The 21825-nt window shown below is 36.7% G+C and overlaps 2 protein-coding genes across 3 annotated transcripts in view; one reads left to right on the top strand and one right to left on the bottom strand.

The window, feature by feature from the left end:
- LOXHD1 (lipoxygenase homology PLAT domains 1) overlaps positions 1-21825 on the bottom strand; it is a 349538-nt gene that overhangs the window by 79914 nt on the left and 247799 nt on the right.
- Positions 1-21825, top strand: part of ARK2N (arkadia (RNF111) N-terminal like PKA signaling regulator 2N) — a 46027-nt gene that overhangs the window by 16983 nt on the left and 7219 nt on the right. Inside the window, exons 1-3 of one of the 3 annotated variants that reach the window (XM_057405718.1) lie at positions 209-878; positions 1673-2486; positions 20403-20585. In XM_057405718.1, coding sequence (XP_057261701.1) covers positions 1766-2486; positions 20403-20585 — 904 coding nt within the window. In that variant the 5' untranslated portion in view covers positions 209-878; positions 1673-1765. Of the gene's footprint in view, positions 1-208; positions 879-1672; positions 2487-8280; positions 10384-20402; positions 20586-21825 lie in introns of those variants that run through there. The other 2 variants (XM_057405716.1, XM_057405717.1) reach the window with 2 other exon arrangements.

Genomic DNA, 21825 nt, shown 5'->3' with positions numbered 1-21825 from the left:
TTTTTTGAAGTAAAATGCTGGGTTTACTGTTTGTTTGGGGTTTTAGGTTGGTTATTTTTTCCTTCCTCTCACCTTTAGTATTCTTTAAAAATGAAGTTTTAAAAGTGGGTTAGGGAAGAGAGGACAACACTGAGCTTTCTGTGGTAGTATTAGAAGCAGGGAAGTAGCCTTATTCCACAGTGCAGTTGGAGGGGAAGCAGCATGCAATTACATACATACAATTACAGGCAGCTTGGGATGGATCTGGAAAATGAAGAAGGATTGTCAGGGTACAGAGAATCTCTTTCTGAACCATTGATGCTTTCTCAGGCTGCTCAAGTACTAATTGCCGTGGTCTGCAGAAGTTAATCTTAAAACAGTAGATTAAATCCAACTGCTCCTTTTTCTTGTCTACAGTTTTTTTTTTCAAGTGCCATAAATTTATCATTTCCTGTACTTTTCAACCCAAGAACGATTTGTTCTGTACCATTCATCTGTAAGCAAATGTGGTAATTCAAAGAGCTTTATTCTGTGTTAAATTCTGTGGGAAAATGTAGGTGGAAAGCAAAGAGTGATCAACAAAGCTAGAATGATAGCTACTGATCTCTCAAACAAAAGTTCCCTGAAGCTGCTGCAGGTGATTTTGGATTGGTAACTTGCAGGTTACCAGTCAGATAAATAGCTTGGGTTTTGCATTTACAGTGAAGCAATGCGGTTTGTTAAATAATAACTTGAAGTACAGTGTAAGATACTGGTGTAGGTGGACACCGTTTCTTGCTTGCAGCCCATACTATTTGATGATGTTTTTCTTGCAGATTTGAGGGAAACTAGGTCAGCCTGTAGGTTCTCATATAACCAGGACTTGTATGGGAGACATTCAAGGAGTACTTCAGTATTAGGTACGCTTCCAAAGTCTCTGCGTGACTCACCACCATCCATGGTGGTTGTGTAGTGACAGCAAATCTGTGTTACACATAGCTAATGCTTCTGAAGACATTGCCTGTAGGTGTCATAAACCACATATCTCTGACAGTTTAGTGTCCTTTCATGTCACTTGTAAATATGTCTTTGGTATGTAAGACCTACTGGCAGAGCAGTGCCACTCGGGAAAGGAAGGTGTTTGTAGTCTTGCTCGATAATGTTCAGCAGCTGCTTGGTTTCTGCTCAGAGTGACCGTATTTCTCCTGTACCGTGTTAGCACTTTAAGTTTGCAAATTACTGTAAAGCTGTTGTGGTTTTATAAGGTTGAGGTTCTGTCAGCTGAAAGCAGATTTCTCAGATACAGAAACTGAACTGTAGTCCCGTCTGTTGTGGTAGATGACCACTAAGTCTTGGAATTTTCAGGCTGGCATTCTTCACAAGGGCTACAGTTCCCCATTAAAATATGTTTAAAGTTCTAATTAAAGAGGTTTAGCATGTGTTGCTTATAATATATTGATTTATGTTTTATAAAGTGAGCATTTAGAAATATTTTTATTATTTTCTGATCTGTTTCGATTATTCTGGTGAGGTGATTCCAGTATGATCTTTCATGGATGTGTACCAAGATGAGTCCACTAGGAAGAAGTAAATGAAGAAAACCAATATAATACTGAACTAAACTGTAATTGAAAGCCCTGAGTTGTTTAGGTAATACTCTAAAGAGCAGGACTGAGTTATTTGGGTAAATTATTACTGTTGTGTTCTTGTGCAGGCTGCTGCATTGCTGAAGTCCATCTCCTGTTCATCCAGTCTTCCAGACCACGTGCTCCATGCTTTGAGACCAGGAGGACCTTGGTGTTCTGAAATGAAGATGGAGGCGGTGGGAAAAGCAGAAGAACTTGATTCGCAAGTTCCACCAAAGACTTCTGAAAAGCAAGAAACTGTTCCTGATGAAGATGGACCTATAGAACTTGAGACACACACTCAGAAAGATAATGTGCCCATTGCAGCAGACTCTGCAGTGCTGTCTTCAATGCCTTGCTTACTGATGGAACTAAGGCGAGACTCCTCAGAGTCTCAGCTAGCATCTACGGAGAGTGATAAGCCAATGGGTGGTCGAGTTTATGAGAGTGACTCTTCTAATCATTGCATGCTTTCCCCTTCTTCCAGTGGGCATTTGGCTGACTCAGATACATTGTCTTCCACAGAAGAGAATGAGCCCTGTCAGGCTGAAGCTGTTGTAGAGGGAGATCCTTCTGCGGCGTCTGGGGTTGCAGTTGGGAGGAAATCCAGGCGATCCAGGTCCGAAAGTGAAACTTCAACAATGGCTGCCAAGAAAAACCGACAGTCTATCGATAAGCAGAATGGTCGAGTTACCAAAGTAAAAGGTCATCGAAGCCAAAAGCACAAGGAAAGAATCCGGCTCTTGAGACAGAAACGGGAAGCAGCTGCTCGCAAGAAGTACAACCTGCTGCAGGACAGCAGTACCAGTGATAGTGACCTGACATGTGACTCGAGCACAAGCTCATCAGAGGATGATGAAGAGGTTTCAGGGAGCAGCAAGACAATCACTACAGAGATACCAGGTAGAGGATGTTTTTTAAACTGAACTGTAACGCATCTGCCATTGTTTCTCAGCTGTCATGTTAAGTTAGACGAGTGACACTTGAGAAAAAACAGCAGAACTGCAGCTCTGTGTAAATTTGAAGACTGCAGTATATTAACAAGACATGGGCAAATTATAAAATCTGTTCTGAGGTTTCAGTGCACTTCTGCACTCCAGCAAAGCATAGGAATGGTAAATTGGAGGAAAGACTATCTTTGAATTCTGGAATTTTCAGATTTTTTTTCCTTTGCAAGCCTCTATGAACTCCTGTCAGTGCTGTCAAATCCCATTAGATGGTGATAATGTAGTAAATACATTCTTAAGATAAGTGGCCAGCTTTGCTTTAATATATTAAGACCACAGCTCAGCAGCTATATTAGAAATAACATGGCAAACCTCTTGCTGTGTCACAGTAAGGCCCTGTTCACTATTGCACGTGCCATTGCTTTCAGCTCTACATTTCAGTGCATGACAGACCTACTTAGGCTTACTTTAAATTCTTGCAGATCACAGCTGGTCACCTATTTTAGGAGATTAAACATGAATTTGTTTGTGCAGGTACCCGAGCTATTTCCGCCCCAAAATTTTTAACACTTGAGACAAAGCTGTTACTGTTTTCCTTTGACATAGGATCTTCAATGTCTATAGAAAGTTTTATTTCTGAAACATCCGTTTTAAGATTAGAGGCAGCAAGTTACAAGGGCTTTCTCATGACTTTGTTAGCAAAAGAAACATTAATTCTTTTCTGTCTACTGAGTGTTATTAGCTCAAGTGCTGTGGACAGGAGCTCATGTGCATTACTCTTGCAGCATATTATACCATAGAACCATCATCATATACAATCAGAAATAAAAACACATAAAAAGAAACCTTTTGGCTTGCCCGTTTTTGCTGGGTTACATGCCTTTTTGCCTCTTGTGCTAGAAGTTTGGGGATTTTTTTGAGATAAATATCAGCTTACATAGGACAAGAACATTTAAAGGAAAACCTCAGTAATTGAGTCTTAAGTTGCTGAACTAATATTTTCTAGATGAATTATTTAAAATATTTACAGCAGATTTTACAAATAACTGTGTTTTAACTGACTTGTTTATGGTGTATGGCTCTGGCACCATGAGAAGTGACATTTTTCCCACATACTGCTAGGAAGCAGGTTGCACAAAGGAAATTAATGTTTATTATCACAAAGCCTGGCAGAGGCATAGTCCTCCTATAATTATTGTGTAGTTAACTTCTAATAGAGATCTAAATTGGTGAAAATAATTTTAGTAGTTAAACTTACAGCTTTCTTAGTTTTGTGCTTATATTTACTATATTTACACTTGCTGGGTAATTAAAGCCTGGTTTAAAGCTTGCCAAACAAGACTTACTTCATCGAGTTTTGGGACAGGTTCTTCCTCAGCCCTCAAAAAACCCAAACCATACACAATAAATCCCTCAGGTTATGTTATTTTTCTAAGTTACAGAAGTACCTTGTGACCTGGAAAGGCACAACATGATATTTTCAAGTCTGCTTAGATTGTTTACTTCTATTGCATGGACCTGAAACCACTCTAGGGTGCTTTTTCAGTGTCACTAAGGTATATCTGTGTTTAGAGTTCTCTGTCTTAACTGTGAGAAGCCTTCAGTGAAAAGGTCCCATTGCAGTGCACTAAAGAATTTGTTTATTCAGTGGTGATGACACCAAGGCCCAAGTTTACCTGCAGAGCAAGATGTGGGAGTGCTTGATACTAAACTACATTTAAGACAGTAAAACTTCTGAGCAGTCATTTTGGACTTAGGGGCAATGTGTACCTGCTGCTTTGTGATTTTCTTTTAAATAGAAGCAACTTTGGTTTGTGGGAAACAGTCTCCAAGTACAAGAGAAAAGTATTCTCTGTAGAGATAAGGACAAGGTTGGCCAAAAATGCATCTTGTCCTACTTGTGGGTTAATGAAATGTGGTCTGAACAGATGCAATGGAGCTAGGAGCCTGAGAAGAACTCTCAGGTCTTGGTTGCAGTGGTAGGTTCACGTGCCATCTGCAATCCCTCTTCTTGGAACTGGCAAAGTGTTTACCTTGAATAGTCTTTTTTTTTTTTTTTATTTGACATATTTTATTTGCTTTAGTGCACTTAGCGTTACACTGTGAATATCCTTAAAATTTAGGGAATGAGCATGTAGTTAGAAAATAATACAGGGTATTAAAAAACATTGGAAAATCAGGCCATGAATGTCTTCTGAAGACAGTTAAAAGCTAAGCAGGTTATCTTGGGTCTTGAACTTTAATGTCAAGAAACTAGAATGTGCCTGTTGGAGGGAATGAAGCATGAAAAGACTTTTACCTTTACTTTTGGAAAAGGTCTGTATGCATTGATGCAGAGGAGTTGTACAGGTAGGCTGTGTTCCTCTTAGTCTTCCTGTATTTGGACACTTCAGTTGTAGTTTTGGTTGGTTGTTTCATTACTGATTTTCAAATGTCTGTTGTCTGAATAATCACTTTGCCAACAGAGATGCTCGAAAACTTTTAGTGACAGTTAATGTGGCCTTTCATGCATGGAGGTTATGTCATCATACTCTGGCTCTTAACTTTCTCTGAACTTACATAGTGTTACAGGAGACAGTTGGCTTGTGCGCGGTCTGAAAATTAAAGTGCTGCATTTGAGAACACCGTAATCTTTCCTGTTGTGTAAATGAGCCTCTTCCATTGTAATAGTGCAGTTATTTTTCTCAAATTATCCACATCACTGGCTCTGAAATACGTTTGGCTAAATAAATAAGGTAAGGGAAACGTTTAGTGAGATACGTAACAATGCCATGAAGTTGTAAACTGAGGTGTTTTGTAATAGAGTCAATTCTCTCTGCTGAACTCAAATGTGATGTGGGTTAAAATACTGGCAGGCTTGTCTGTCTTCTCAAGAAGGATTGAAGAGTAAAGAATTGACATCTCACTGGTGGTACTTCAAATACTGTGAGCTCAATAGGAGCTATGCACAATGTGTGTTATGTTTTTCTGAATGCATTATGTGGTGTTAATTTACACCCAAAATTACAGGTTCAATCTAAACTTCATGGGTGCTACTGAGAATCTTTTCACTCACCTGTGCAGTCGTAATCTTGGTTTCATTAATGAAGGGAATGCCATGATTTTTGAATTACTGCAGATGAGGAGAAATTTCCTTTAATGATTAAGCCTCTCTGTTGGCATGTAGGACTTTGTCATTCTTAAGGAAACAGCAGATAGTTTTTATGTCATAAGAGGATGATCTTTGAAAAACGTCTGTTGAGTATCTTTCTGCAAATCACTCTTATTTGGAAATGGTAGCATAATGAGTTGGAGGAATCATCCACCATTGCTAATGAGAATGAAGATGTGACATATTTTAACTTGTTACATTGTCAGAGTTCCTGAATTAAATAACCTTGGATTTGATTATTATTTGGATAGTATTTCAAAGATCCCATAAAGAGACAGAATTGGGGTGTTTCTTAGGTGCTGTTTTGCAGGAGGTATTGTCTTGAAAGTAAGATACGATTCTTGGATTCTGACTCCTTTGAGATTGCAAATTACCTTTTATCTTGGCATAACTTGAAAAACTATAGAGCTATAAGTTTCTATATAGCAAAAGGAACAGTTAGATGAATGTTAGCATTTTTAATGCAATAAAAATACTTTTTTAGGCTTGATTTGCTTTCTAACCGTGAAGGCCACCAGTAAAGACAAGACTTATAAGAACTGCAAGGGAAGCATTTGAAACATTGATTTGCTGCTACTGTAAATTCTAGATCTATTATAAATGATGCCTTTTAAAAATAGTATTGCAGGGTGAGATATATTTCAAAGCATAGTTTATTAGTTTTGTCACCTTTCATCATGCTAGTTCATTCTTGACTCTGAAAGCTGAGCTAGCAAGAATCACACATCACCATCAACAGTTTTTATTTAAATTGCAGTTTAAAGTTACTCAACATTACTTAAATGTGTCTGATCAGAAAGATTGCCCTGTAGTTACTTGATTTTAGGATTACATCCCTGAATAAAGTAAAAAAAAAAAACAAACAGAATCGTATTGGATGTTCAACTCTAGGAGTACATGAGCAAAAAGGAGCTTGGTGTTTTTTTCAGGAAGGAAAAAGACACAATATTAAAAAAGGAACAACATTTTTGGGGAAAAAAAGCATTTTATTTAATTAGTTTTAGTTAAAATGCAGTTGGAGGATGTAAATTAGTTGCTATAAAGCAATTTTTTTTGAGCAGAGGACCTGAATGCTGAATTTCCAGCCTGCCTAACAGGTAGACAGATGGGAGAGAAGACTTAAAAAGCAAGGGTTTAAAAACAGAATGGTTTTTGCCCCCAACAGGTAGCATTGCTACTGCTTGGAAATAAGGGAATGACCCTGGGCTTTGTTCAGCTGTTACTGATGGAATTATGTATACCTCATTTAAATAGCTGCTAAAAAGAATGTATTATGTAAGTAACACTGCAATTTCATGTGCACAGTGAAATCCCAATAAAGATTTAGTGCCTTATGTTTTTGTTAGTAGATATTTGCTTAGGTTGTGCAGTGATTTTTCTCATTCTTAGGGTATTTTCTATTAGTCTGAAGCTAGAGGATATCCCACAAGTTTCACATTTACATATTAAATTGTCACATTCTGCAAGTGCTGTGTGTAGTTTAATGTGGTGCTTGTCTTGTTTCGTAATTAACTTAGGAAACGTGTGCTTGGACAGCATGCACATATTGTTTATTACTCCTCAAATAGCTACAGAGCCTCTTTTCTTGGGGTTTTATTGCTTCTAGAGGATTCCTGAGTGAACTCCAAACTCAAAAATATAGATACCACTGCCTTTTCTTTACTGATACTTAGAGTAAATAAATGAGAATGGCCTTCTGTCCTTGCTGCTGAAGTTCTTCCTGATAATCCCAAAGCCAGTAATTTCAATCATCTTTCTGATGGATAGAAGGAAGAACAGTTTCCTTCCAACTATGCCCTGTCTGGTTTTCTGCTTTGCCTAGTTGATACCAGAAATGCTGCAAAGTCAGTGGCTCGTGTGATGAAAGGCATGCTTCTGATTGGTGTGAGGTTGTGTCATGTGGGCGTGTCGTTGTGATGTAGCTGTGTCTGTCACACCTAGCAGAGGTTGCTTTCACCTCGTGTACTAGGATGGCATTCACATATCTTCTCATGTTCATACATGTCTGTGTTGTTTATTCTCTTCACTGGCGTTCATTGTGTTCTCCAAAACTGGGCCAAGAGCTCCAAATCTCCAAATACTATTAACTGAGAAGCCTGAATAATTACTCATTACTTTACTTACATACTTGAACCTTTTTATAATAGACTGTTAAATGCAGACAAAATTGTACACAACAGAGATAAAGGCTGATATAGCAACTGCAGCATCTAAAGCTATTTGGATCTCAGTGTAACAGAATTAAATGTTACTGTATAATGTTTTGACGCTTTCAGTTGAATTGTAAACAGAAATTGCAAGGGAACTGGACTACTTTGGTTTATTTGTAGGGGAAAAAACCTTTGTGACAGGGTTTTCTGAGAATTCTAGGATAAAAATAATTTCAAAGCCAAAATTTCCATTATAAACTCAGTAAGTGTGAAAATGTTAATTATTTTTGACAGTAGTACTGTTGGTTAATATTTATTAATTCCTCCCCTGTTGTCATATCCAAGGGACACGATTAGAAAAGTTGTTTTCCTGAGTTAACATGCGTTGATAAACAGTTTTATGTTCTTACTTAATGATGTCTTATCAAATGGCCTCAATGTCTTTAAAGCTGGCTTCATTCGTGCTGGGGGATCTGGAGGAGCGACCAGGGAAATTCCAGGATTGCTTGACAGGGGCACCGTGTGGGATAGGAACTGCATAGGCAATGTCCTGGAAGAGGCCATGAACTGCTTTGCCGAGATGCAGAGGCAGACAGAGGAGAAATTTCGCATGTGGATAGAAAAACTAACCCATCTTGACACAGATGAAGAAAGCAAGCAACAACTGGAGCCCAGGGAACCTAAAATTCAACTAGTTGGCCAGAGAATCCCCCCTACCACACAGTCAGGGGCTTTCCTACAGATGCCTGGTAGCCAAATACTTCCACAGCAGTCATTCAGTTCTTACGTGGGCTATCAAAATGTTGATGATATGGTAGAGTTTCCAGCGACTTTTAATAACAATTTTTCACCTATCTTTCCAGAGAATGGGAATATTGCAGAGCCTGATCTGAATCAATCATAAACTTAAAAAATTCTGATCTTTGCAATACTGATGTTGGTTTGGATTATGCTTTAAACAAGGTTTGCTTTTTTCTTCATATATGTTTGTTTTGATTTTTCTCTTTGGGATTTTATTACCATGGCATAATTGTTTTTTAATTTACAGAGAATATATATGTAGTTTAAAAAAACCCAGAGTCTACCCACATGTGTGTGCCAGCACGCACATACGAACACCTTTAAAGGTGTGTATGAGGGAAAGCCTAAGTTTCATCACCAAACATGGGAAAATATAACTTAAAATCCCTTTTAGCTACCCCAGAATCAGTAGACCTATGTCTGCTACATTAGGAGCATTCAGAGTATTCATCCAAATGCCCTTTTTGCATGTTAAAAACGTTTATATGAGGAAATAAGTTTTATATTTAAATATGTAAAGTACCCTAGAGAACCAGACTTAGTACAGACCTATAACATTTCTTTAACTATCTGTTTGCTCCCAAGTTTTGCAGCTTGAAAATGTCAAACATTAGTTCTTTCTTCTTCCCTTACTTAGGCAGAAGTAATGAATAAGCTTACCCTAAAGGTTTAACTATATATAACAAATGTGCACAACTGATTTGCTTTTTTTTCTCCCTTTTAGTAATTCATTTTCTGTCCATAGTTTTTAGTAATGTCACTACTGTGTTGCACATGGCACATTTATGGAAGCAGCTGTCTTACACTGTGTGCACAAGTATGCACGTGTATATGCGTGTATATATATATATATGTGTGTGTGTGTTCAGTTTGGATGGAAGTCATCTCCTCTATTTTTAGGTGTCTGCTGTTATGTGGATCTCCTGATACAATGGGAAGAGGTAAGCACCTAGAGAGGATACTTCCTGGCAATGTCTTCCTCTTCCATTAGTTGTCTAAACTTCCCTTACAAACAGTTTAGGATAGATAACTTCTGGCTGAAGTCTGGGGAGAGGATCCCATCCAACTTACATGTATGTGCATGACCTGTGCACACAAGGCACTGCTGCTTCCTTCTGTATATACGATTGAGCTGCATCCTTCATGCTGGAATAAAAATAGTTGTGTCAGTCCTGAGATAATCAGCCACCAGTGGATGGATTGAGCCTTGGCATAGGAATTTAAAGGAAGGCTTGACAGTTGGGTTAGTAAACACTGTGGTCTGAAGGGATGGGTTGCTGGTCTGTGTCGGACAGCATGAGCTGCTTCTAAACTGCATTCAAATGCCACTGAAATAATTTCTTACTTGTGATGGGGAATGCCAGAACATTAGTTTCATTTAAATAATACAATAGCTTGCTATTGTGTGGAATCTTTTTTATACTTATAGTTATTCTAAATAGGAAGGCTTGAAACTGTGATGTTTAAAGTAGAATTAATTTAAACTATATATTAGAAATCTCTATTTAATTCTTACTATTATCAGTACACACAGGGATTTTTTGGTCATGTCTCCATTAAGGTCTTTCTTCATGAGAAGTAGCTTCTCTGTAGCTACCAAAAATGTATATTTATCAGATAGAACTTGCTAAAAGTTTCTAATTCAAATCAAAGTTCTAATAATGGAAATTGAAAGTCTGCATAGATATAGTTTAAGTAGAGAGGACACTTTAGCTCTCTTATTTTCCTTTTTAAACCACCGTCACTTTTCCTCCCCCCCGGTTATTTTAGTGTAATTCCTTTTCTTCCTTTTGGAAGTAACCACTGATTTTATTTTTATTTTTTTTCCTTCCCGAAGTCAGTGGGAGTTTTTCCATTAATTTATGTGGGGTTTTGGATCAAACCTGTAACAGGAACTTAAGAAATGCTTTTTGTTACCAGTATAATACTTGGCCAGACTGTTTTTTGGTTTTTTTTTGAGTGTGTGATGCCTTCATTGAAAACCAGTGTGGTTAGAGAATTATTTTATTTTTATAGTAACTGTTTGAAAGACTATGCAGGAGACAGTTTTTAAGTACTGGAATAAATTTTTTGCAGATCACCTTCACGCATAATTTTGATACAAAGATTTTGATGTAAACTTGTAAGAAAACTCCCTCATCTGAAATTGTGAGCATTCCAGGTAGAAGTTAAGTAAGTTATTTTATGTTTGTTTGTAATTCAGTACCTTGTCCTCATCCATTTAAAATTTAAGAACCTTCAGGGAAGAGTATTTGGTGATACTGAGAACAATCATATCCTTTTGGTGTTCATAGGTTTATATATACATATATATATATATACACACACACATATCCTTTATGCAGATAATAAGAGCAGCATATTTTAAAGCATGATGATTTTACAAGTTTTCCCATGCATGCAGAAGCAGCTTTTTGCAGTGACTGGTTTCTTTTTTGATGTGCAAGAGTCACTTAACTCAGTACGTCTGTAAGCATGCTGTTAACCTTTTTTATCAAACTGTATATATGGAGCAATTAGATATTTCAGAAACAAATTGTTTCAGGGGGTTGATTGAACTTCCCTCTCAGATTGAAACATCTTTGTGCAGGGGTCTCAGAAATGGGTAATAATTTTGTTAGGGATGTAGCCAGTGGAATTTCTGCGAGTCTTCAATATCTTGGTAATTCGTTGAAAAACTCTAAATCTTGCCAAAAAAATTTAAGTTGACAAGCAGGTATTCTTTATTGCGGTGCTGGGAGACAGGGGGGATAGCTCCTCCAAGCGTGTCCCACTCAAGCACCGAACAAGCTGTGATGATATAATCATTAAATATACAAATTCATTACATTACATGCATATTCAGGAAGTTACTTATGCATTACATCATATCTCTATAAAATTCTTCCCACATGCGCACAATAATGTGGTAGTGATCTTTGAGACCCCTGGTGGTCATTTCTTCATCATCTTTGCCTTCCTCTTCATCACTTCGTCCTTTGGCTGAACTTTGGAGCTGGCCATCCTTGTTGTCTGTTTGCCAGCTGCTTAGTTAGTTCTGACTGGTTTCCCTAAACATTAACTGAAGAGTTCTCTTCCTTGTCATTGTTATAGAGTCCACTTGGGGTCCAAATCACTTAGTTATAAGCAAAAGATTTGTTCTATATACAAAGAGCTATCCTTCATTCTGTCTTGTTCTTTCCCCATCTCTTTGGTTAGGTAATCTTAAAAAAAAAAACAAACATTGAAATAATTTAGTGTGTTAATAGACAAAAATTTGGATTTTGTTACTACAGGCAAAAATTTAAAACTTTCAAACATTTTTATCCATTACCGTTAATTGTTGTTTTCAATTGCAGGTAGCTGTGAATGTGAAAGAACAAGCAGATTACAGCAGTTGAGCATACAGACTTGAAAGCTATGCTTTTTCTAGGGTAAAATTACTCCAAGACACCCAGAAGACTGAGGGAATAGTTCCTATTAGATATCATTTTAATTGAAGTTCCCCTACAAAAGCTACATAGTGTGGAAAACACCTGTGCAAGACCAGTGGTTATAAATTGTTCTGTAAATGATAAATATGACTTGGTTGAGTCACTCTTTTCACTTGCCTCAATACTGGAGCAAGATCTTCAGCTGCCATAAATCAGCTCCTCTAAAAAGTGTGCATCTTAGACCAGACAGCTGACTGTCTGGTCTAAACTGAAGCATCTCTCTTCTTGCTTTGTATTGTGATTTTGAAAAATGCAGAGCACTGAAGAAACCAACCTTCAGATCCTAGCGATTAGTCTGTATTTTAAATGTGTGTGGCAACAGCCTTCAGCATCTCTGAAAAAGCAGATTCTCAATACATAATTTCATATTATGTTTCACTTTTTCTCCTGGAAATATCTTTGCTATATTATATGTCTGCAATTAAGTTTCTCATGATTTCCATTATAAACTCTTGTTTTCAAAGGGCTTTGACTAGAAACTGTCAGGGAGTTAAAATTTCTTCAGCTGCAATTTTAACATAAATTTTAATCTCTTCCATATTTCATTAAACCAGTCTGGCCTTATTTAAGACTATTTTAAGATTATCAGAAGGAAACTATTAAACTTTCCAACCCAGAGTTACATTTTGAATCTAAGTTTATGCTCGCGTATCAGTAAACTACTTCAAAACCAGCTACATTTTGAGTCTCTGTTTATGCTCACATCTCCAAGAAATTACTTCAAACCTGTGAAATTTAACAAGTGGAGGAGAAATCAGAAGGAGTTTTGCACAGAGGTGGGGAATCACAGACTATAATTTAGAATTTCTTTAATTGCCCTGGTTTTATACTTACGAGTGGAGCAAAGAAACCTTATAGTTTCTTTAAAGATTTTTATGTATGATTTGAAAGAGTAAATGCATCAAGTCATATCAGCTGGTTCATACTGATGTAATTCCAGGGAAGATGGTGTCATGTAAAACATAGCTACTTTGTTAGCTTTTTTATTTGCAAGTGCAAAAGAAATAAGTCTTTATTTAATTTAAATGTCACTAAATACAAACTGACAATTCACTAAATGAAAAATTGAAGGATCTGATCCTAGAATTGGAGCCAATGTAGGAGTCCTTGGCATTTCAAGGGGATTTAGTATGCAGTGTTTTTGCAGGCTTAGTCTGCAAGTTCTTCCCCAGGGATTTGTGCTGCTTCCCTTCATCTAGTGGAGTCTGCAGGAAATTCCACCCTTCACACCTTGTTTTATCTGAGCATTTGGGGGTTTTGCTTCACATACTTCCGATTTTATTTAGGAAAAACAAAAGTATTATATACAGCAGAAATTCAAACAAAGGCAGTGAAGCTTTATTCAGTGTTTCTGTTGTAAAAAATAAACAGAGCAGGTAAAAAGACAAAAAAGGGAAAATAATCTTAAACCTTTCAGATTTACTGCCCCTCAGTGTTGTTTCTAATAGTAGTAGGACAGAATAATTCAGACAGAAATAAAAATCTGTTTTTTAAGTTCACAGTGTATTTAGTGTTTTTGGAGGATTGTGAGGTTGTTTTATCTGAGCCGCTAGAGTTAAGACTTGGAGGACAAATCTTAATTTCAGTGACACTGGATTATATTTAGCAGTTATTTTCCAAATCGAAATGTATTTATTTTCACTGATTTGATTTGTTAATGTATTTTGTCCCTTCCTGTATCCAAGTACTGTAATTTTTTTCTTTTTTCAGAGTACTGTTTCAAGGGCATTAAGACATTAAATCCTCATTAAAATCCAGTAGAAATTTTCTGCTAATTTCAGTGGGACTAGCGTTCCACCTTGTCAGAAACTGAACTTACTCTGCACTTTTTTTGATCAGAGAATCCTTCAGCTGACTTAGGGTAAACTTTTGCCTGATGGGTGTGTGTAAATCAGACAAGTTAACTAGATGTTTTTAAGCTGACCTCTGTGGTTTCATGTGGGAGCATGAGAGCAAATGCAATGTGTAGTTCATACTGTATTAGCTAAAATATTCAGGCTGATTGATAGAGATGGACAGTACCTTGCAAAATGAAACAAAATTAAAAAAGCTAGAAATCGGACTTTCTCACAAATGTTATTAGTCTCATAGTATTAGATCAGCAAAATGAAGGCACACAGAAAATAGGCTGATAGAGTTAGAAGTGATTGAAGTGCTCTGTTAAATCTCAAAGGCTGGCCAAGCCAAGGGATTAGTCTGGACCATCAGAAGTTTTGCACAAATGCTGTATTAGCCTTTCCATGGGAAGATGCAGTTTGTACTTGCAAAAGTGTGATGTTTTCTGGAGGGGAGTGTGTTTACTTGCCTTTTCCTAATGTAAGCAGTATATACATAGGGAATACTTTATTTTAACTGTCATAGCTCTGTCAGAGTTGGGTGTGATGATTTCCAAAACCCTCCTGATACACTTTTGCAAGTGAAACTGGGGAAGAGATGTGGCTAATATATGTGCTTCCATAATTAATGAATCATTAGGTGACATCAGGGACAATAAATCTTATCACAAGATACAAAGTGCACACTACTTCTTGGTATTTTCAGTGCACAGCCACGATCCATGTGCCTTTGTTTAACACACAATGAAAAAGGCTGTTTTATGTCTTCATGTATAATTTGATAAAACAAATCCAAGATACTTTCTATCTAGTCATCAAAAAGCCTGAAAGAATGAATGATCAGCAAGACTTGTATTTTTGATGTGCTGTCTAAAAAATGGTATGGTCTGAGAACAGGTACTCATTTGATCATGTTTTGAGTTTATAATTTTATTACTATGGTAAAAAAACCAACAAAACCACAAAAGCTTTACTGTGTGAAATGAAGGAAAATGTGAGGAAAGTGGATTCATGGGTAAAGTTCACTTTATGGCTTTAGAGTGAATGTTGTTACACTCTATTGTTTTTTATTGTATTTACAATGTATTCTTTGCCTAACCCTGTAAATTTTGAAATGTAACCAGTGTAACCTGGAATAAATAAATATAAATATAAATAGTAATGAAGTGTTTCATGTTGCTGAACAACATAAAAAAGCAGCAATCTCCTGCATCCCCACCCTGCTTTAGAAATTGTTTTAGGATTCAGCTAGTTTGTGCCATTTAAACTGCTCATACTTTATGAAGAGGCAGCTCTGGATCATGTTTTAAATAATGCCAGGTTTATATTGTCTATCTACAACAGAATGACTTTCAGTTCAGCCTGTAGTCTTATATCCAAACCCTTTCTGCTCAAAGTTACTGAAGTGTCTACTGTAAAACTACTTTGGCAAGTCACTTAAATATTCAAGTTTTTGGCATGCAAAATATGATTATTTCAATTACTGTAATGATCATTGATCTTAAAATTTATATAGGTTAGGTATCGAAGTCCGTTCTATATTTTGCTTAGTTGTGAAGTAAACGGAGTTATCTCTCAAATTTAAGTGTCTCATGTAAATCAAGGTGTTCTTAGATCTTTTATTGTTTTTAAATGTCTCTTTTGTTATTTAAAAAAGTAAATACTACTTAGTTTAGAATACTGGGATCAAGACAAAGCAGTGCCTACATTCCCAGTGCAGATGAGAGCCTGGAAGCAGACCTGTGTTCTTGGGCTTGTGATTAATTCTGGTACCTCGGTGTGGTGCCTTTACACCTTTTGCATGTTTCATGAAAGCATTTACAAACACAGTTTTTTAACTCCTCAGTAATTTACCAGTTAAAAATAGCTCAGTAATTTTAGGGGAGTGTTGTTTTTTTCAGCAAAGATGAGCTTTGCTGCTTGTTAACCTTGAGCAAACTGCAAATCTCTGCTTGCCTCAGTTTCCCCCACAGCAGAGGGAGGTATAATAACCACCTCGGAGCTGTTTAGAGAGCCACTAATGGAAAGTTTTTTGTAAGAATAAATTGCTTTAATTATTATTGCTATTATTAGTGTACGTATTTTGTGTGTTTTAAAACGTAGGGTAGTACACGTCAGTGAGGCTCCGTGTCTTCTTATGGCAAAGATGCTGATGACCACCAAAATTAGGCTTTTAATTTGGAAGTTATTTCAGTCAGGATAATCCTCTGGCGATTTTGCCACTACTTGTAGAGAAAGTATAGCAAAGTTTTAAATCCCATCCCGAAGGCTGGAATTTATCTTGATGAACTTAAGCGGTCTGAAAGCTAGGTGCCTTGTCTAAGGGGGGTGTCTGAGCTCTTCTTGCTTACTGGGGAATGAGGAAGATGAGGATGCTCCTGGCTGCAGTTTCCAGGGATTACCTAACCCTGAAGTTCCTTTCTCAGACTACAGTGGGAGGGAGTGTAAGTGATGAGCATGGCACTAGATGCCTAAATTTAGAAAGCTGAAGAGAAATAATGAGTTAAAAGACTAAATTCAGGGTTTGATAGCTACTGTCTTCTGTTTCCTGTTATGAAGTACTGCTGTGCATTGTTACAAAGCTGCTGCAGCACAAAGGTACGGTGCTTCTACAGGATCACTGCTTTTACCCTACAGCTGAAATTTTACGGTTGATTCCCCCTTTTTCCTTGTGCTGCCATTATAATGAATTAAGGGATAATAGGAGTGTGGATCTTACAACAGTTTAGACTGAATGTTGAGATGTGGCTCAATGAAAAGCATGAGAATGGCTAGCAGAGAAGAAATAACTGAATTTTCTACGTTGCAGGCTTTAAAATGAAAGATGTTATTAGGCCTGGGGTTTTGTACACGTGGCTTCTGACACAATTGTCCTGAGTTGGGTTAGTTTTGATGAGCTGTGTAAATTTAGGGAGAGTTTGACACTTGGAAATGCTGTCCCTGTGGTGACCTCTGCCTCTGAATTCTTTAAAAGAAAAGTAAGAAAAGCAGTCTCTCCTCCCCCTATTAACATTAAATGTCAACAGCTGTATTTTGCTGCTGGTACTTATTAACTTTTCAGCCTTGCCTTTTTCAAGTGTTTATTGCTTTAGAAGTGAATTAAAGCTTATCACCAGGCAAATGTAAGTCTTACAGCTCCCTTGACTTCTCTGAAAGAAGCAATTTCTCTTAAATAGATGGTTTAAATTACTGACCATTGAGCCTCCTAATTGTGCTACATTAAATTTTGATTCTGGCATGGTTTGTTTTGGTGTCTGCGTTTCTGTCTGTTGAAATCCTGTGACAGTCAGTAATTAGGAGTAGCTCTAATGTAAAGAAAAGATGGTAAGGTACAACTGTGGTTGTAGTTAATCCTTAATTTTCCTTATTTTTTTCCCTTAATTGTTAACCTGACAGCATTTTTTTTCCATTTATTTCCTAGCTTAGGCCAATTGTCCTTAGTTCTTGGTACCACACATTCACTTTGCATCACATCACAGAATGGTCACATATTTGGTTGGGGAAGTATTACTTATTTCCAGATTTAACCCCTCCCAACCCATCCTTTTAGCACTGAAAAGGAAACAGGCCTTTGGAAATGTTTTTTTTTTAGATAATCTTTTTATGTGCCTTTGCTGCAGCTTTCATCTAGTTGTAGTTGTCTACAACTTACTTATTCTTTTATTTATTGTTTGGGTTGCTTTAAACACACACATGAATTTATTGCTTATTTCTTCTGTTACACGTGCTAGTAATCCTAGGAGTTGTTGCAGTGTTGAGGCCATTATTTTGGCCTCATTGGTCATTTACTGGTGATAGGTATGGATAACCCTCGTGTCAGGAGCCTTTTATTTCCAGATCTGATCCTGAAATGCAAGGCTGAGAAAAGCAGAAATAGACCTCTGCTGTGATTTCTCTATAAATAAGGAGTTCGGTTTTTCAGTATGGTTAAATTGGTGGCTATTGCACTGACAAGTATGAAAGTACAGTGTGTAAATTATATTGAAAATATTTCTGTCTGTTTGATGTATAATAAATTTAAGCTAAGTTATAAGGTGTGCTGTTTGGAAGTGTGGAAGATACAGGAGTGGAGCTACAGATAACAAGTTTATGCTTGTATTTCCTACTGATGAAGACTTTCACACAAGTAATTTCTATGGGTAGGTGATGAGAATATCACTCTGCATGTATATACATTCATTATACATTTTTGCATGATTATACATGTAGGAGTGGTACAATTTTGACTTGAGACTATTGGTGTCTTTTGTCCAAATATAATTTCACTTGTGTAGACATGTCTATCTAAAATCAAATTTTGCTTCTGCTTTTGAAGATCTCAGTCAGAAGCGAGAGAAACAAAGACCTGAAGGAACAGTACATAGCTCCTGAAATCTTAGATAACCTATTGAAGAAATGGTCATATAGTCAATATTGTACTTGACCCTCGTATCTTCTGCACTCAACTGTTTATTTTTATAGATCACATTATATATGTTCACGATGAACTTTGATTATAAGGCTGAAAGAAAACATGCTTCTCATGATTCAGTTCAGTTCTTGCTTTCTGCATGTAATTTAATCATCAGCTGTCACAAATAATTAACTGAACATCAGGCAGCTTAATTTTGAACTTTGTGTTACACTATTTTGTAATTGCCTTTTGAAAAGACAAATATTGCCTTTCAGTTAATTATCAGGACTTCCTTTTCAGTCATAATCATCAGCATTTCATGTTGTGAACAGTTTGGTCTTTAATACATTGGTATTTAACTACCCATTTATTTTTGTTTGGTCTGTTTTAAGTTCCTAATATAACATTGTTATATGAAATTATTGTGTTGGAGGCAGGTCTGATTGGAAATATTTTGCGCATTTCTTCATACCTTGTTGCAAAACTGATCTTTAGTATGATTTAAGCAATATGGTCACTCTTTAGTGAAGTCTGTTGCTAATCACAAAATAGGCATTTCTTAAAATAGGGGGTGTTGAATTATGTTTCAGGGACCAGGTTACAAAAAAAACCCAAACCAACCAAAAAACCCATGAGCAGACAAACCCACCCTAAAAACTTCAGTTGAAACAGCCTTTCAGAGGAATAAATTTGAAACTTTTAAATCATCGCATTCTTTTCTGTCTTCAACAGCCACTTAACACTTCTAAAAGAAGCCAGTCTTTCTGAAAAGTTTTTTCATTTTATTCTTTGTGACTTTTAAAGATTTCTTTAGTCATTCTATAACTCTGAAGCTCCTATCATCCTAAACACATTACTAGTTTATGGTTATTTTGTATTATTCCATGCAAATTACACTGTCTGTGTTTCATACCCGTAACAAAAATCTCTTGCAGACCCTCAGCTGCTAGAACTTCCTTACAGTTAAAGAACTGCAGTGGCAAACCTGCTGAGCTCTGACCCAACTTGTGTTTCTATTTCATACTCATTTTTGTGGATGAAGTCTTGGCCCAAAGAAAGTTTTGATTCTTTCATGTGGGGAGTGGGAACTCCAACCACTTTCGTCCACTCTTAGTTGATAAGCTGTTGCTGAGACAAGGCATTCGAGTTAAAATATGCATCCTTTCAGAATTGCAGCATTCATCCATTCTCTCTGCTTCCATATCAGTCTTTGTCTTGAATTTGACTTTTCTGAGCCTCTTGTGTTTGCAGCATGCTTTCCAGTTAGGATTTTCATTCCTCACAAAGAAGATGGTCCATCTTAACAAAATAGACCAAAAATAGCTTTTTTATTATTCCTCAGGAATAGATTTCATGTAAGCAGCTTTCTCTCCTGCTTCTCCCCTTCACTTTGGTGGCAAAAAATATATATGGTAATCATATTGAATTAAAAGCATATTTATCACTGCACATTATAGTTTTGTTTCTTGATATCCTTGATCTTAAAAAAAAAAAAAACAGCAGCAAAAAACTGCATTTTGAAAAATTCCCCTGCCATTAACAGGTAAACATTATGAAAGGGAAGTTGCCTAATGTTAAGTTTATTGTCACTGGGTCAGTTATATCAAAGTTAGTTTTATTCAACAAACCCTAAAGTAATGTAAGCTGTCACTTGAGTTCTGTAAAATCCTCTAGATAAATATCTTGTGTTGCCAAATTTTATGTCCTGTAACTTAACTATTTTTACATTTGAAACTGAAGGTTTTATCCTTTTAATACTGTAAATCTAACATTGTCATATATGGAGATATTTATGTGTTAATGTAAAAAAGATAATACACAAATTACTGATACATCGATAAACATGGTTTTCTTACATTTGTGTTTTCTGTATATGAAAGGATAAAATGTCTCTGTAATCTCAGACTATATTCATTAAATGAAATGTTAAGAATTCATAAAATTTATAGTTCTGTAAGAGATTCATGTAGGAGAAGGCATCAGTCCTTCAACAAATCATTTGTGCTTTTAAAGGTTTCTTTCACAGTATGCCTACTTCTAATCCATGTTGTTTTTCTCTCCTTCTGCAGATGGACCTCCTGTCATACCTCATTATGATATATCAGACACAAATTCAGACTCAGAAGTGGTAAATGTGGATAACCTGTTGGCAGCTGCAGTAGTGCAAGAGCACAGTAATTCCTTAGGGAATCAAGACTCAGGATCTGCCTGGAGAACCAGAGGGCTGCTAGATGAACTGACCGGTGATACAGGTTTGTTTAAATTCTTTGACATTTTTTCCAGCATCTCAGTTGGTGTCTCTCCATTTCCTGCTTTCAGTATTTTCATAGTTTATGAAGCTTGAAAAGCTCCTTGTGTGGATTTTGCAGTAAAACAGTACAGGTGCTTATTAAAAATGCCTGACATTTGTTCTAAAATACAAATGATAAAAATAGACAAAGGTTGCTGCAATGTATTACTAACAGTAGTTTTCTTCATTATTTTTTTTCTCTTTCTTTTCCCTCTAATTACTTCTTGGAACTTAGGTCTTGTGGATTAGATGGTTTTGTAATTTTAAGTGAGCTCAGCTTGGTATTGAATACTTGATTATGGTGACCTATACCATCAGCTAGGAAACTGATCATAACCTCATTTTAAGTATTGCAATTGTGTATGTCTTTTTTCTTCTTTGTATCTTTATTTCTTTGAAATGCAAGCATTAATCATTCCCATCTTCCGTCTGAGTTTCTAGCGTAACTTAGACAATTGGACAGATCAGCACCAGATAAAGATGAAGGGTGAAAAGATGTTGGTAAATGGGTTTAGCATCAAGAAACAGCAAAGAAGTTTCTTTCAGGAAAGCAAGAGCAGAAAGACTATGGGAGAATTCAGAGGAGTTCGTGTAGTTCGTAAAAATTGTTCAGTTTCTCTTGCTGCCTGCAACTCTTCCCTAACAAAAGAATTAAACCACAGGATTAAATGTTACTGTGTTCTGCATGCATAGACCTAACGGTGTACTTCCTATCAACTTCATCCTGTAGTTTTATATGCTAACATACTGCCTTCCTTTCCACTCATGGTTTTAATGCCCATGTTAAGATTTTTAGCTGCAAAAGACATAGAGTATTGCCTGCAGTGCTGCAGCATAGCAGAGTTTTCTTTCATGCTATGTTTTCCAAATGTAAGCCAGCCAAAGGGTACCTGCATTGGAAGTGTCCTGATGGCTCTTAGGTACTTCTCAATGTCTATGAAGTTTAAAGAACTACAAGCATGTGGCTGATTTGGAAAAAGATCTTCCATTATGATAGAGTGGACAAGTCTGTTATTTGAATATGAGAGTCTCTGTCACATTTTCACTGTGATCTGTAGCTGGATGTTGTTGCTTTTGGAAGATAGCTGGTTTTACAAGCTCAGTGGTATTGTGTGCAGGGTATCGGCTGATTGATGCATAGCTGTTTGACCCCTAAAAAGCCAACTCCTTTATTAAGTGATTTATTAGATATTAGAACACCT

Source organism: Pezoporus wallicus, unplaced genomic scaffold, assembly GCF_028554395.1.
Source record: "Pezoporus wallicus isolate ANWC-B61680 ecotype Strahan unplaced genomic scaffold, APGP_CSIRO_Pwel_v1 scaffold_13428, whole genome shotgun sequence".
Lineage (NCBI taxonomy): Eukaryota > Metazoa > Chordata > Aves > Psittaciformes > Psittacidae > Pezoporus > Pezoporus wallicus.
This window is presented reverse-complemented; position numbering and strand designations above follow the sequence as displayed.